This window comes from Sylvia atricapilla, chromosome 4 (assembly GCF_009819655.1).
Source record: "Sylvia atricapilla isolate bSylAtr1 chromosome 4, bSylAtr1.pri, whole genome shotgun sequence".
Taxonomy (NCBI): domain Eukaryota; kingdom Metazoa; phylum Chordata; class Aves; order Passeriformes; family Sylviidae; genus Sylvia; species Sylvia atricapilla.
The window spans coordinates 47,430,436-47,447,446 of record NC_089143.1 but is presented as its reverse complement, the minus strand read 5'-3'; the positions used below and the strand labels follow the sequence as shown (position 1 = coordinate 47,447,446).

Genomic DNA, 17,011 nt, shown 5'->3' with positions numbered 1-17,011 from the left:
TATGTAAAATTCGTGGGGCACCATTCATATAAATTTCTGCATTTAAAAAAAGAAAATGAGGAAAGGGTTCCAGAGCATCAAAGTTCAACTCCATTCCCTGCACAGGACAACCCCAAGAATCACACCATGTGTTCCTTTTCACTGTTTAGTATTAGCTACCAGTTCTAAAAGTAGAGTTGCTTCCAGACATTATTACTGAAGAACCCCAACACTTCTCTACAGGGTTATTTGCAAATGTTTAAAACTCCTCATGATAAGTGATCTAGAACTGAAGTCTTTCTTTTGCAGATGGTACCAAGGTCTCTGATGGAACCTTGATGGAGATCTTATTGATGAATGACTTCAAGCTTGTTATCAACAACACAGCATACAGTGTGTCACCTCCTGTAACAGGTAAGAGCAATCCTTAATAACGGATCATCTCACTTCATTCAGTGAAAGACATGGGAATTTTCTGAAAACTGGGACCTGGGAGAAAGGTGTTTCTCTTTGGTTTTGTCTTTTTACCATTGGATAAAACTGCTTTTGGGGTTGGAGGTGGGGAGAGAATGAAGAAGGGTATGTTCTTGAAATGGTTTATATGGCAAATATTTTCTTTTCAGATAAGCTGAGTAGTGAGCATGCGACTGAAGTGGAAGATATCAAATCCTTGGTTCACAGACTGTTTGTGGCTCTGCATTTAGAAGATCACCAGATCAGGAAAGAGAGGGAATTGCTACAGAAAGTGGACCATCTGAAAGGCGAGCTGCTGCCTCTTGAACAGGTTGGAAAGTGGGGGTGCTCTTTTTTGAACTCAGAAGCATTTCCTTTCCTCAGAAGTAAGTCCTGTGACAGAAGAAAATCGGTATGAATGGGTAGGCTGTGTCTGTTCTGTTTGTTCTGTAAACAAGGTCAACTCAAGTAGAATACAAATTATTTTCAATTCAGTTCTTTTTCTTCCTTTTGTGGACATTAATGGGGTAGAAGCCACAACACCTGGAGAACGCTGTCACCAACATGGCTAGTGTTGAAACTGAAAGGCCAATTGTTGAAATGTCATTGAAAGTCACCTGTTGCTTTATGAGTTCTGAATACCCATGACAGCAAAAACCCACAGTAGTGGAGTTGACATCAGCTGTGGCTTAGGATAATGGACAACAGGACTCCTGCTTTATGAGGGCCAGCCTCAGCGTTACCCAGAAGTGCCTTGAATGGTAAATGGAAATCCAACGGACATAGATCCCTCGTAGTGAGAAGGGGAGATTAAGAGCAGGAATTCTTGGTGTGCAGTGGTAAGAAGATCTGGTTGCCCTTGGTCTTCAGTGCTTGTATTTTCTCAGCAAGTAAGTCAGTTAGAGTTGATGGTAAGAGATGCTGAGAAAGGATCTAGCCAGGGGGAGAAAATGTGGTGGAAGAACCATTCATTGGAGGAGCACTCATGTTCAGCTAAACAGGTTTCTGCATTTCTTTTCTTTAGATGAAGGCCAGAATCATGGACAGTGCAGATGCAAAAACCTCCAGGCTTTTATGGGTTGGCCTAGCTCTGATGTCAACTCAGGGGGGAGCGCTGGCGTGGCTGACGTGGTGGGTGTACTCATGGGACATCATGGAGCCAGTCACGTACTTCATCACCTACGGGAGTGCCATGGCCTTCTACGCCTACTTCGTTCTCACCAAGCAGGTGAGTCCTTGTCTTCTGAATGCCTGGAATATTGAAAAGGAGGAAAACTCAGTCTGTGAGTCACAATGTTTGAGCTCTGATGGAAACAGAATTTCTTGAGTGGCCTTGCCATCAGACAGGGACTTTGATCCCTAATGTGGCTAGATACAAAAGTTACATTATGCAGAATGAGGCAGGTACTGCTGCACATGAACAAACTAATGAGCATGCTACTGTTTGTAAGATTTCATCAGCTAAGGAATGAAAAGTGAGGAAAGAAGTCTCTCCCTTAAAATGTTTGCAGATCACTTTGCATAGTAAATGGCACCATGCTTACTGCAGTAATGAGAGAGCAATTGTTAGTGCTATGGTAGTTTGTGAATGCTGCTTTACAGCAGCAAATCACCCAACAGTAGTTTTTATCTGCTGGAGTTTATGTATATACAGTGCAAGGTACCAAACTGTTTGTAACGCTGGCAGTTAAATCACTGATATATATTTAGTGCCTGAAAAAGTGTCATTACCCCGCTTTTCATAATCTGACTGCTTTTCCATGACTTAGAATGAATGGAGGTAAATCTAGGACAGCTGAAATGGAACAGGAAGCAGGCATTGTGTAGAAGCAAAAGGTTTGCTCAGATCTTAATCTAGCTTCATGATAGAGACTTGTTCTGACATCCTGGTTTAAGATCTTAAGAAATGTTTTTTCCTGTTTAGCTCTGTACTTTACTCTCAAAGTGGACATCCTGATGTTGAAACTCTTTGTTGTGGAAGTATGTGGAAGAGTAACCAGCACTTTCTTCCATTATACCAAGGGATCTATAGACCTTGTGAGACATTAGGTTCCTTCAGGGAAATGGGGAGATGTGTCTGTTTTTATGAACAGCTGGCTCAGAATGTGAGTTTTACCCCTTCTGACTGGTTTTTAAGAAGGGCTAAGCCATTAGTACTTTTGTGAGTAGATAAAGAGATTACTACTTGGCTTTTTTTAACAGCTGCTTGTGCTATTGCTTAAGACTTCCAAATAAGTCCTCAAGAAGTAGTTCTTGAACTTTCTCTGACTCCTTGGAAGTAAACTCCATTGACTGAGGAAGTCATTGGAATCATCTTCATCCACCCATGAAGATCATGCTATGTCCTTATTGTAACTGAAAATTCCTTCAGACATGATGAAAATGGCTCCTACTATGTGTTTAAAAAGCCCTTTTGGCCCATGAGGGCATAACTTCATATGTAGCCTCCTTACAAAACATACATAGGTGCTGGACAAGGTAAGCCTTCCTGAAACAGACTGAGTTTCTAATGTTCTGACCTCTCCTCAGTTTCCTTGCTAACCACAAATCCATGTCTTCTTTCCTTCCCCAGGACTACATTTATCCTCAAGCCAAGGACAGGCAGTTCCTCCACTACTTCCACCGCAAATCCAAAAAGCAGCGTTTTAATGTGGAACGATACAACAAGCTCAAAGACGACCTAGCAGAGGTATTTAAGTACAGTCCTTCCTTTTTCAGGAAACTCTCAGCTAACAGAAAATTGGCCTCAAGGCTTGCTATCGAAACACTGTTGCTTATCAGACGGTTTCAGCTGTTCAGATAATCATACAATGTTTGCCTTTGATGTATAAACTACTTCTGTAGGTCGTCAGAAAGGGAGACCTTCATGATTTAATTTAAAACAAATAAGTCAGTTAATCATCATAACATCTGTTTTTTGCATACACTAATGAATGTTGCATTTTTGGCCATTTAATACAATAGCTGCATTTGTTTGGGGCACAGTATATTTCCTGCACTGCTGTGGTAAACCAGTTTCCTCCCTTCCTTGGAAGGAGATTGCCTTGCAGAATTCAGCATTTGACATCATAACCTTATTCCTTAAGGAAAATACTTAGATTTACAGTATATGGGTGACTGGATGGAAAAGGTGGTATGTACACCTAGGAGAAATTTGGTGGCCTTCATGAAACAGTTGTAGCAGGTCTCCTACTCCTCAGTTATTACTCCTCCATCCCATCTTGACAGCCCTGTATTCAATATCTCATAAAAGAAAATGGAAAATACCTCTAATTTTGGCTCAAATTTGCCCTATAGTTCAGGGTCTAATTTCATCTGCCATAATTGACATGATGTTAGAGTTTGATCCTTTTTCAGTGGCCTGGGGGAGTGAATTTTTAATTGTCATTTCAGGAAGATAATACTTTGGGGTGTGGGTGAGTGGGGCAGGATTCATGCTTCTCTCTGGAGACTGCATGACTTAAGCAGGTCTGTCAGTGTTCAGCATCCTCCTTTTAATTAGTTTGGTTCCTTCCCTAAGACCAGCAACTTTTCAGAAAAGAAGGACAGTTCATGTGTGAAAGAGGACAAAACCAGAGGCTGCAGAAGGATGAACTCTCCCTCTCTCTTCCATTGGCAGGCAGAAGAATCCCTGAGGCGTCTGCGCCAACCTCTGCACCTGAGGCTTCCCATCCAGGAAATCAATGACAAGGACTGACTTTGGTTTTGTGCATATTGGAGATGCCCTTTCAAAGCTGAGACGAACATTTAGTTACTCCATAGCACCTGGGTATTTTTGACCACTCAACTTTTAAAAGTTCCAATAAATAGCTTTAAAACTGATTTGATCACTTGATGGTTTGGGTTTGTTTTGCTTGGTTTTTGGTTTTGAAGAAACTATGAAGAAACTGCTGAAGCAATGTTCTTCAAAATATTTGTCAAATCTCATTAGTACAGTGGAGGCATTCTTACTGCTGGTAAAATGACAGAAGAGACAAGGATAGCCTTTATAGTACCATTTACTATAACACAACAGTAGCTTATAGGATAATTAACTTCTGCAGGGAGTAGTAAGGATTCTTTTCCCATAATTACCATTTAATTTGCCCTAGTCTGTGCATTGACTGTACCACCACAGGTGAAGTTTAGATTAGCATGACAACTAAGCTTTCTTTAGAAAAAAGTGCTGGGAAAGTAAGGCATCTCAAACTTGTTATGTTTCACTTGCACTTTATTGAAAGAATTTATCAAAACATCCAAACATGCATGATTGTTTAAAAGTACGTGTAGTAAGATACAAAGTTTATGACTCAGAACATAGTATATGGAAAGACTTAACTAAAGCAGAGCCAGTAAACTGATTATTTTTCCCCCAGGAAAGTGGATTAAGACACTTTGCTCAGTTTGAGTTCTCTGTTTGTCTCTCAGAGGAACAATTAATAATGTAAAAACAAACCCCCAAAACAAAGAAAAGAAATACTTGCTTCACGTCAGCACCACTAACAAGCCTGTGGTGACCATGCACCATCCATTTATGTAGACAATGACAGAGGTATGGCTGATCTTCTCCAGGACCAAGAGGAGGCCTGATCCAACTCAAAGCCCTGAAGTATGAAGGTTTGCATATGTTGTATTTTGTAGAGCTGCCTAGAGCTGTCCAGCAACTTAAGCTTTAGAGATACAGACAAGGCAAGCTCATCCTGAGCAAGGTACACGTAGTCTCGTCTCACTACTGTTTTTCTCCTGAGGATGCATAGCACCAGCAAGTTGTAATTGTGCTCCAAGCACAAATTATATTCCAGCAAAAGGAAACCCTTTATTAGTCAACCCTATTTGATTAATCCTATATTAATGCTACAATTGTATTCAAGGAATTAAGTTCCTTTTTAGTGTTGCAAGAAAGTAAATGTCTAAAAAGCTCACTAACACTACAAAAGTGGTGGATTCTGCTGTCCAATATAAAAAAATGACCTACAAACATATTCACTGTAAACTGTGCTCTTGAAGCAAGACAAGTTAATCTAACGGAACATTAGAAATGTTTTGGAAATAGTAATATGTGCCATAGTTAGATAGCAATAAAGCAAGAAGTTTTTAAGAAAAAACTAGTCTGAACCATCAATTTCAATAAAATCTGAGCACCTTCTAATCATTTGGTACCAGTCAATTTTTCCCAAATTCCCTGAGATGAATTCCCTGGTGTAATTTAAAACTACTTTAAGATTTTAAAAACTATTAGGTATACAAACGGTAATGTTTGATCCCAGTGATTTTGCAGACAATCTTGTTGAATATTAAGTCTCCTCAACTAAGACGGTGTTCTTTACTTCTGCAGCAAGTAATAGTAATGATCATCACTGCTAAATAATCTACTTAGATTTTGGATGAAAATACAATTTTTTAGTTAACATTGAGGCAAAACAAGGAATCTGTTTTTTCCCTATAGCATTAATGATTTTGCTTGCACCCACTGTGCGATACGATACTTTCCTATTAACAACAGTAAGAAGTTCTGTGAACTCCAAGGAAGATCCGTGCTTCCTAAGGGTTTCACACAAATCTTGGATGTACCAGGAGCCATTGAAAATGTCACGATGAGAAAAGTAGCCTAGAGTAGAAAATAAAATTATTAGCGTATTAGAGTAGAATATAAAATTATATCCAAATGTAAGCAGTGATACCTCTTGGAAAAGTATTTATGGAAGTCACTGTTTGCTAGCTACCATCTATAAGGAATTACTAATGGTTGTAAATTTTACTTGGCCAATTTTGTAATTTCACTGCAAATTGTAGATGGGAAATGGCTTTGATAGCACTTGTAGTGCTCAGCTAAGAGGAACATGATTCAGGGATTGGCAGCTTACAGGACTGCATCTCCATAAGAGAGCAGACGGGACTGAGGACAACAGACATGGGGAGACTGGAAAGAACAGCCATATAGTGCAGGGAAGTTTATAAGCCACCAGAATCCTGGAAAAGAGATGGATGTTTGCTGTCAGGAGGCAACTCAGCCACGAGACTGATGACAATGCTCTTGTTTGGCAAATTTCATGCACCTTGATAATTTACTTCCAGTTTTTCTTTAGCGCATAACATTCTTTCCCAGACAAGTAGCTGCTTGTCAGGCATGTAGATCAGATTACCTGGAACTGTTCTCATTTTTTAGACTGCAAGACGTGTTCAGGGTTGTTACAGTATCAAACACTCGATGTAAAATATTAGAACTTACCATATGCCACAGAATAGCACATGATAAAGTCTGCACCAGCAGGCAGACTATAGACACAAGCTGCATCCACTTCAGTCTTATTGACATGGGATTCACTGCTGCTGTCTGTTGAATCATGAGCAATGACTGCATCGTCATGTTTATCACCTCGGCAGGCCTGTTGGTGAGAAGAGTTGTCATGCCTGCACCCCTGCCAAGCTCACTGTCATGATAATTCTGACACTAACCAGAGGCACTTCTGTTCAGCTAGGTGTGCCAGGTTACCATGACTCTACCTTCAGAAAGACTCATTTACTTCTCTATCACTTAAAATGTTGGTGAAAGCTCACTGAAAGCTCAAAGATGATCTCAGAATCACTAATTCTGATAGGGATCTCTTGAGATCATCTAGTCCATTGCCCTGACTGAAGCAGGGTTAGCTACAGCATGGTGGCCAGGACTATGTCCTGTCAGCTTTTGAGAATCTTCATAGGTGGAGACTCCACAATCTGTACGGGTGACCTCTTCCAGTGTTTGACCAACCTCACAGTAAAAAAAGTTGTTTTCTTGTGTTGAGATTAAATTTTGTGTGTTTTCATTTGTTCCAGTTGCCTCTAAACCTGTTGCTTGGGTCACTTGGGCACAACTGTAAAGAGCCTGTGTCCCTCTTATTCCCTCCCACCAGGTGTTTAGAACATTGGTAAGATTCCCCTGAGCCATCTCCTCCAAGCTGAAGAGTCCAGCTCTCTCAGCCTCTCCTCATATCAAACATGCTCCAGAGTCCCTTAATTGTCTGTGTGGCCTTTGCAGGACTCATTCCAGTAAGTCTGTATTTTTCTCTGACTGGGGAACTCAGGACTGGACACAATACTTCAGATGCAGCCTCAGCAGTGCTGAGTAGAGAGGAAGAGCTGCCTCCCTTGCTGGCAAGGCTGGGTTGGATGACTGCTCTGAAGCATAGCCATCATTACATGCTTTTACATTTCTGCTCTTAGTGCAGTCTCAAGTGTGTGTGTTGAGGGAAGGTTTTTTTGACCCCACTATTGTCAATGATGCAGAAAGGCAAGACTTGGAGGAGAACAAGGTGAGAACACACTCCAAAGATACAAAGGAGCATTACTTCACAACTGCCACTAAAAAAACTCAAAATGCCACAAAAATCTTCTTTACAGTCATAATGTTTCTTCTTGATGTTACTTCTGATTTCCAGAGGTATGTGCTATGCCAGTGATGCTGGAAAAGAACTCAGCTGATCAACTAAGTCAATCAGCTTTTTGATGAGTTTCCAAGTATTACTTAGAACTTAAAATTGAAATATGAAAGTATTTTTTCCATCTTTGGCACCAGGTTAAAAAAAAAAAAAAAGAAAAGGAAATCTGAATGAGTCCTTATAAAAGGTGAATTAACAATATGCTGCTTCTTGCAGCAACCCTGTGCCATAATGAGGCTTTCATTTGGGAAAAAAAGAAAAAAAAAGTAATACTGAGAATTACTCTGTAAACTACTACAATTACAATCTGCTGAAGGCCAGAGTTTGCTAATTGTAATCTGGATAAAGATGGGATAAAGCCCTGCCATGACCTGGTTTGACCCCATGACTCTGCTTCGAACAGGAGGCTGGACCAGAGACCTCCTGAGGTACCTCCCAACTTTCATTCTGTTGTCAACCAAGAAAGGAAACAGGAAGTTACATATGGTCTTTATCTGACCACTTAGCACAAACAATATTCCTGACCCTTAATTTGATTCTTTAGATTCTACAGAGATGCCAAGTATAGGCCATAGATGAAAAAAAAATCCGACCAAGAACAACAAATGAAAATCACTACCACCACAAAACCCAACCAACCAACCAGGAAGTCCCACATTAAAAAAGAAACAGACAAAGAGCCCAACACAAAACCCAACTTCACTGAGGAACAAGTAAAGGGACTTGCCTGGAAGGAAGCAATGAAGATACAAAGGTTGGACAGCTTATCAGCTTAGTCTCGAGCTGTGACCAATAGGAACTTCTCAAAAACCCCTGGTATTGTCTTCACTGCTATTAAATACACACTGACAGTTGATCTGACATGGGCTTAATTTATGTTTCTTTTTGTAAAATTATTTATTAAATACAGCTGTAATAATAATATCAACAGTAGTATACATTAGGGTTTCTAATAAAAAGAGAAGAATCCTTGTCTTAAATGCCTTGTGGAAAGACTGTATCAGGAAAACTGACATCAGTATTGCAGGAAGACACAAGTCAGTGTTAACTGCACTGAATTCAGAAACAGACACCTTACCTGAATGATAAATATCTTTGGTTTTCCTACCAAACTTGGGCACTTGTCTCCTCTGAACAGGTCTGTGATTTCCTGAATTTCAATTTTACCATTGTATGCATATATGTGATCATCCTCACCATGACTCAGGAACACACACACAAAGCAGTCAGCATCACTGTGGTCATCCATGGAGGCTGAAATAGTCAAGTGGTCTTTAAATGACAAAACAGTCATATTCAAGTCTAAAAAACACTGTACATTTGTATCATATCATTTGATCCCCAATCAGTCCTTTTTCAAGTGGATGCTATTTTCATGTAGAGCCATACTATAGGGATTTCAAGGTGCATTGATTCAACCTGGCTGAAGGGCCACTAACCATAAAAAGAAGAATGCAGTTATTTTCTCCCAGCTGTATGTACCACCTTTCAGCTTTTAGTGACCTAATTAATTCTCTCCACAGAAGCTTCACTTACACTGCCATAAAATAGTCTTCAGTCTAACCTTGAAGTCCTTCTAATGTTAAATTCCTTGTGCACAAAAATTTATTTTAAGTTAGATGAATGGAGAGATTGAAAGAAAAGGTATCTGGGAATTCTGGTGCGGTAATTTAGACATAACCAATACGTAGTCTCTCACCTTCTTTAATTTTCTGTTTCACATCTTCTACCTCCAGATCATCAAAAAGTCTGACTTCAAACCCAAGGTCCGTCAAACTATTGTTAGAACAGATCAGTGTTAGTAAAAATCTTGCTCAAATTATACATCAATTGCTACCAACTCAGTTTCTTTCCCTGTGGGAGAATTGTTTATGAACAAAACTACTAAAGTTGATTTTGAATTCAAACTGCTGTCAAGTACAGCCTAACACCTAAAGTTACTTCAAAGAGCTTGTCCAAAGAAAGCTCTGGACTCCCTGAACTCATAGGACTTGTGCCAGCAGTTTCTGTGACCTAAAAAAAATTAAAATAAAAAATGTGCCTTGAAGCTTTTTAATTACAGCTTTCTTCACCCAAGTTGCATAGGTGCTGTCTCTGCAAAATCTACCAGCCTCTACTTAAACACAGGATTTAGGTAACCCCTTAATTTGACCATGATTTCTAAAGTTTATATTTTTTTAAGGTTTAGTAGTGCAACCAAGTTTCTTACCTGAGTTTCAGATTGTCTCTGTCTTTCATAGTCCCACGTCTGTCTGACAGCATTAAACGCCAATTAAAGTGCTCATGATTGAAAATTAATGCAACTCCTCTTCTTTTATGGTTCATTTTGTATTCCACTGCAGGATCAAGTGATTGTCTGCTGCCACAGATGGAAAACATTCTTGGTAAATGAGGCTGTTTTTATTAGTTAAAGGCACATAATGGTGCATTTCAGACATGGCTCCAATTCTCCGTGTTATGTGTTTAGCTAAATATTAACATAATTGAATAGTACACATGTACTTATTTGGAATTGTAGCAGCTTGTGATTTGCTTCTTCTAAGTAAATCAAGTGCTGTGTTGTAATCAACAGATTATAAATTGGGGATGAGGTGCTAAGTGTAGTGTATCTTGCAAAAGGAGAACAGATGTTTATTATTTAGCCTAATGAAATGAAAGCCATGACACAACAATGGTTCATCTAAGATTTAGCAACCAACCCACAAAATCCTAAAGTTGAAGACAGAGCTGTTCTTAAGGGCAGAATAAATTACCTACCCGGCCTCTAATTAGAGGACTTCTGCATGGCAGAGAACAAAAATACCTGTGTGTTTGGGAGTAGATTCTACAATTTTACTGGTTTATAAGGAAAACAGCACACTCTGGACTTGCCTGTGGACCCACAGTCATGCCAGCACTTGGACCCAAAAGATCCTAAGTGTTGATTGACATGGCTGTAATTAGAAAGACAAAGCAGACAATCTTTCTGCTTTTGTAGTTACCGGCGCAGAAAACAGAAACTGAAACACTTTTGGTAAGAACGTTGGCAATAAACAGGTCCAGAGTTCGAGGTACATGGAATGAGAGTCCAGGTCATGCTGCCCCAGGACTGGCTCTGGTCAGAGCAGTCATTTTTTGCCATATTAAACTTTCTTTCATGCTATGGAATATTCAGGTTTGGTGCAATTGCAGGAGAAAGTTACTTACAATATTTGCCTGCAGATGTTCATAATCAGAGCATAGTTGGCAAATGCTTTTGTTTCACAACAAAATTACCATCATTGCCTGTAGACTATCTCTGCTTCTCCACTTTGTTATGAGAATCCCTTTAATGAAACATTTTTTGTAATGTCTACATAAGAATTCAGACCGAGAACAGGAATTTAGGATGACTGTTCTAAGTCAGGGAGCTTCTACAATGTTCTACAATGTTGGCTGGATAACCAATAAGAGAAGTTGGGTGCTTTATCACATTCTTCCCATTCTGAATACCAAACATGATAAATGCAAAAATTATAAATTTTAGTCTCGTAATTAGATTATAAATGTTACAAATTTTAGCCTTGAACGATTTCACCTGTACCAGTACCAGAACTTTCTCAGATTTTGGCAATTTCTCTTCCTTAGGATTTGGCTAGGTGCATGGCTAATAGGGATTTTGGACAGTTTGGTCACTGGATCTTGTGAATGACCATTGAAGGATGATTCCCTAAATAGTTCTTTCTCTACTCAGCTGTATGGATGAGGCAAAGTTATCAGGCAGGTAGTTTACTGTTTTCAGGGCTTTAATGGAATCACTGTTCCATGGTCCATTTCCTCTCCTTCCAGAGGAATACATTCCTGTGCTACAATCTACCACTTAGTCTGTCCAGTGGCTCCTTAGATTGTGATGGGCTGTGCACATTGCCTAAAATAAAAAGAGAACACTCCTCATAGTCCCTTCCACATGCCTTCACAATAAGGGTGCTTCTGCATCTGGTGGAGATAAAACTAGAAACATGCTTTGTAAGTGGGTGGAGTTGAATCAAGTAATTCTGTTGAATTCTTAACAAAAATCAGAAAACCCTGCACCGACCTAAGTCCCTTGGGACATCTCTGTCACTGTCACCAGAACTTTACCTTACATTGAGTGCATCTACTTCTGTGATGTTCTCATTTCCATCTGTTAGAGAAATCAAAAAGTTGGTTTTTGAAAAATCATTCACTAAAAACAAACAATACTGATTTGAACTTATGCATCCAGCCTTAAAATTTAGCTGTTAATGTGAACCAAAAGCTCTTTCACACATCAGGTAAGTAGGCATGCAGGTAAACAGCCTCATTAGTGTTTGTCTGCACCCATGGCTTTTGGAGGCTGATTGGGAAGTTCTGACTCCATCAGTCTGAATTTCAGGTGGTCAAGACATGCATATTTTCTATCTGTCTGTGTATCTCTACCTCCATAAACATATTCAGGAATTATGGTTTTACTAACTTACTAACTTAGTAAGTTACTTTCATTATTAACTAGCTCGGTGTATTTTTTAAAAGAGACTCTAACTCAATAGTTACAATTTTACATAACTTGAAAATACACTGGTGTTTCTTTTCTTTCAGTAATGCTGCTAATACAAAGCTTTATAAATACAAATTCTCTCTTTGGGGCTGCATGCAGCACATGAGTCACAACAGACAGCGTAACAGCTATTGACAACTGAGAAGATACAAGATTTAAACCTTTTCTTCTGCTGAACTATACAGACTTTAAGTACCTCCAGTACAGAATGGACATAAAAGTAACCATGTGGGCATAAGTATCCATGCAAGGAACATGCACATCTTGGGACTGTGCAGAACTGCAGACTTGCAGATGGTTAGGCTAAAAAATACTTGTTCCTCTCACTTAAGCATCTCAGTGGGCTATTGAATCACTGTTACTACTGGTAGAGACTCACTACCACATTATGAGAGCTGTATACAAGACCATACCTGTGGTGGGTAATATAGGTCTGCTATCCAGCTGAACATGGCCTGCAATTATAAGAAGAGTCACATATACATGTATTTTACAAACTACTTTGCACATACGATACTAGCTTTTCATGTCTATTTTTCAAATGTTATTAATGCCTTTTGCAAAATGAACATAGCTATGTATCGATAGAGGACAAAAGTTCTTGTGATCCACTCCCCCCCCAACCATCATAAAATTTTATACTCATCAAACTTTAAGACAGAAAATGTAGACACAGGACGAATAGAATTCCTGAGCTACAGGGAACAATGAAAAGATGGTTTTCCGGTTAATTTCATCCTGTTCAGTAGCTTCCTAGTCTTTGGCTTTTCATTGTCACTCTCATATGGCAGCTTCATCCAGGTAAGCACTATTTGAATTACCATGACTTATGAAAAGTTTTCTGTTCATCTTACATAGGAACAAGCTTGTTCTACAATTTCATTGAGACCAACAGGACGACTACTAGTCTTTAATTTCGTGAAGATGGATTGCTTCAAAGGAACCAAAAATCGGGTGAGCACAAGGTTACACTGGAATTTCACAGCATCTTTCCCTGGATGCGTTTCTGTCTCAACAGGTCTACCCACCATCGAGACCAAAGGGCAAAGCACTTAGAAATAGCCGAAAGGCACAGAAAAGAAGTTTCTTTGAGCCTAGCTGTATCTCCGCGAACCCAGGTTTTGCTGCCCTGACTTCCGTCGTCTCCTGTTACACACAAACCCGCTTCCCTGTCCGGCGGCCGCGCCGGGGAGCGGCAGGGATCTTCCCCCGGGCGGGGTGCGGGGCATTAACGTGCAAACCCATTTCCTCGTTGGCCCCCGCCGTTCTTCTCCTGGCACCTTCCTCGTCCCCTTCCTCCTCTGCTGGAAGGAAGGAGGGACAGAAGCAGAGGTCCGGTTCCCCATGAGCGCCGGCAGCGCCCTCCGGGCAGCGCTCGCACTCGGGGGGAAGCCCGGGCGCTGCCCCCGGCCCCTGGCAGGCATTCCGCACCCCGCTCCTGCTCCGCGCTGCCTCCGGCAGGATCGCAACAAGCGGCGTGTCCCGGCCCTTCCCCGCCGCGTCCCGGCCCTTCTCCTGCTCACACGCACCCGCCGGCGGCCGCTCCGAGCCCGACATCGCCGTGGAACAAGGCACCGGCTGCACACCCACAGAAACGCCGCCGAGCCGAGCCGAGCCTTCCCCGCTCTTTCTTTCCCGTGCCTTCCGGGGAGGCGGGCGCTTCTCGCCCTTTGCTCCCGTGCGGGCCGCCTCCGCCAGGATGGATCGGGGAAAGCGCAAGGATGAGGTGTTAAAGTGTGTGACGTGTGCGCCTGGGGTGCTGCTGCAGCGGAAACTCGGGCTTGTTCAAAACCATCGTCCTGAAGTGCGGTGAGAGCCTCCCGTGCTCACTAGGTTTACATTTTTCAAAACTGCGCTCAAATTACCATTTCGGGCGCAGTGTTCTCTTTCCTGTAAGGCTCCTGTTCCTCAAAGGGCGTTTTCATTCGGGCGCCCGCACACAACCCTTGTTTGAGGTTTGGATGTGTGGATCATTCTGCAGCTTTGCTCTGTTCTCGCTTCAGTTCTCTCGGATGATTTCGGAACTGTGAGGCGAGTGACAAGGTATTGACGAGGGTGCCCAGATAGCTTCAGGAGTATTCTCCAACCGGGAATCATGCGGCACTTCCCGGTCATTGATCAGCTGCATAACAAACAAGTTTCTAAACCAAAGCCAATGACAAATCCCCGTTCTTCTGTATCAGAGCTTTACAGATTGTACCCTAGAGAGATGTGAATTTTCTCTCCAGCCTACTTTTAAGGAGATAACCTCAGATACAGATATGAATGTGCACCTAAGAGGGTACTGCTACAGGCACAAAAAGAAACAGATTTAGAGCGCAATTACAGGCAGTTTTACCCAGTCGAGTTTTACCCAGGCTTCTTCCATGGGTAAAGATTTTAGACAAGATGTCTCCCTTTGATTAGAGGAGACATGGGTGTTTTTAATTACTTTTGCTTGTTTTTCTCGTGTTCGGACTTGTTACTCTCAGGCTGCCAGTAGGCAGCTGGATCAAGATAGAACTTTGTTTCAATTGTCATTGTGCGTACTTCAGTTAGAGCATGACACTATCACAAGGTCTGCGTCTTATACAGGGTAACATTTTGACTCCTTCCAAACAGATTCATTTTTGGCAACTGCACATCCCAGCTCTCACAGCTCGCACCAGAGCTGCCCCTGGACGCACTGGCAGCGAGAGTCCCGTATGAAGTAGCAGCTGCAGAACCAAAATCTAGAACTCTGCAGCAGCCCTTTCAACTCGTATCAGCCCGTTCCTCAGCCCAACAGTTTCGCTTAGAGCCTTGTAAGACAGATGTTTTTTTTTCTGCTTTGTTTTGCTGGAGGCTAAGAGCAGCCTCAGCCGCTGTGCTCAGAAGAGTCACCGGTTACTCGACTGCAGTGTGTGCAGCCCGAGGCAGCGCTGGGCTGGTGTGTCTTTCCTGCTCATTGTAACTAATACATGAAAGTTTTATTGTCAGTCATTACTATTTAATAAGAAACACTTTCAGATTGTTGCAGTGGCTCCCCAGTAGGTGGATACTTCTTGGAAAAAGCACTATGGACGGATCAGAACTGCAGTCTGAAGAAGGAAGTTTGATTGTGGACACACTGCTCTACAGTATTACTATTACAGTGTTACTACACAAAAACATGCGTTATTGAATTAAATGAGCCGCTATCTATAGTATTGTTATGCTTTAATCCAGCATGAAGCTAAACACCACGGAGCTGTGGTGTTTAGCTTCATGTTTCACTCCCCCCAGGGGGATGAGGGAGAAAATCAGAAAAAAGATAAAGACAGTTTAAGAGGAGAAGAGGGGAAAATAGTAATAGAAGGATAAACAAGACGAGTGACACACAGTACAGTTGCTCACCACTCGGTGATCGCTGCCCAGCCAGTCCCCAAGGAGTGATCAGTGCCCTTCCCTGACTACCCCCCGCCCCCAGTTTTATTGTTCAGCATGATTCCACGGGGTGTGGGATATTGGGTCAGCTGGGGCCTGCTGACCTGGCTGTGTCTGCTCCCAAATCCTTGTGCACATCAGCCTCCTCCCTGCCAAGGCAGCAGGAGCCGCTGTTTTATCAACATTATTCTCATCCTCAAATCAAAACACATCATTGTATCAGCTGTTAAGAAAAATATTAACTATAACTGCAACAACCAGGACAAGCATTACATTTTTGCATATATATATGTGTATATATATATATATAGATATGTGATTTCTTAAATTACATGATTAATCCTGGGTTCCTGGGTGTGATAGCTAGCCTTCATCTTAGGGCTATGGTCTACAAAATGCATTTTGTATAACTTGCAGGTAGATCTAATCAAGGATTTCTGCTACAGGAAAAGCTTGTGCAAAGTAAAGAGTACCAGGAAGAAGTGAAATTCCTCCTGTGGTTTACAAGCAGAACTATCCAAGTGCAATCCAGCAGTATTAAAGCTCTTTTTAGCATTTTTCATGGTTTGAAAGAAACTCTGGGAGGCTTTCATGGTATAATTATAGGTCAGTACTGGAGGAGGGAATAAAACCCAGCTCTTTCCAACAGTGAATATTTCCTGTGCTGTCGTGGTTTAACCCCAGCCAGTGACTAAGTATATATGTATACACACACAAAGACACACACACACACACGGGATGGGGAGGAGGAGAATCAGAAAAAGTAAAACTCATGGGTTTAGGTAAGAACACTTTAGTAAACAAAAATAGTAATAAAAATCAAAAGGGTAAAGAGAGAGAGATAAATAAACCCCAAGACAGACAAGTGACACACAATACAGCTGCTCACCACCCCCTGTCGAGTCCCCAAGCAGTGGTTGGTGCCTACCAGCTGATCAGGATGTAAATGCCCCATTCCCCACTGGGCATGATGCTGTGTGGTGTGAAATATTCCTTTGGTCAGCTTGGGTCAGCTGTCCTGGCCATGCTTCCTTACAGCTTCTCATGCATCTCCTCACTGGCAGAGTATGTTAAACTGAGAAGGCCCGGATTTAATGTAAGCACTGCTCAGCAGCAACTGAATCATCACTGTGTTACCACTATTATTCTCATACTACATCCAAAACACACCACTGCATCAGCTACTAGGAAGAAAATTAACTCTATCCCATCCAAATCCAGGATATGCATTCATTTAAGCACCTAGTTTAAGCCTATTTGTACA

The 17,011-nt window shown here is 41.4% G+C and overlaps 2 protein-coding genes across 3 annotated transcripts in view; one reads left to right on the top strand and one right to left on the bottom strand.

The window, feature by feature from the left end:
- The window catches only part of MCUB (mitochondrial calcium uniporter dominant negative subunit beta), a 41,893-nt gene extending 37,643 nt beyond the window's left edge, over positions 1-4,250 (top strand). The window contains exons 4-8 of the mRNA XM_066317818.1: positions 289-393; positions 603-763; positions 1,457-1,660; positions 3,005-3,121; positions 4,052-4,250. Coding sequence (XP_066173915.1) covers positions 289-393; positions 603-763; positions 1,457-1,660; positions 3,005-3,121; positions 4,052-4,129 — 665 coding nt within the window. The 3' untranslated portion in view covers positions 4,130-4,250. The remainder of the gene's footprint in view (positions 1-288; positions 394-602; positions 764-1,456; positions 1,661-3,004; positions 3,122-4,051) is intronic.
- A 374-nt stretch (positions 4,251-4,624) lies between these two features.
- On the bottom strand, positions 4,625-14,005 carry CASP6 (caspase 6). Of its 2 annotated transcripts, none has more exons than XM_066317809.1 (8): positions 13,893-14,005; positions 12,777-12,818; positions 11,928-11,970; positions 10,039-10,188; positions 9,529-9,605; positions 8,908-9,083; positions 6,641-6,797; positions 4,625-6,019 (listed from the first exon to the last, which is right to left on the bottom strand). In XM_066317809.1, exons 1-8 carry the CDS (start codon positions 13,918-13,920, stop codon positions 5,781-5,783), a joined length of 912 nt encoding a protein of 303 aa, XP_066173906.1. In that variant the 5' UTR covers positions 13,921-14,005; the 3' UTR covers positions 4,625-5,780. The 2 variants fall into 2 exon arrangements, with proteins under 2 accessions (XP_066173906.1, XP_066173907.1); XM_066317810.1 differs by having other exon boundaries at positions 10,039-10,185.
- Between the last annotated feature and the right edge of the window lie 3,006 nt (positions 14,006-17,011).

Coding starts and splice junctions, on each gene's coding strand:
- CASP6 (XM_066317809.1), bottom strand. CDS start 13,920: ATGTCGGGCTCGGAGCGGCCGCCGGCGG. Junction 11,971..12,776: donor ACCTATATTACCCACCACAG/GTATGGTCTTGT, acceptor TTTCTCTAACAG/ATGGAAATGAGAACATCACA. Junction 6,020..6,640: donor GTGCTATTCTGTGGCATATG/GTAAGTTCTAAT, acceptor TTTCTACTCTAG/GCTACTTTTCTCATCGTGAC.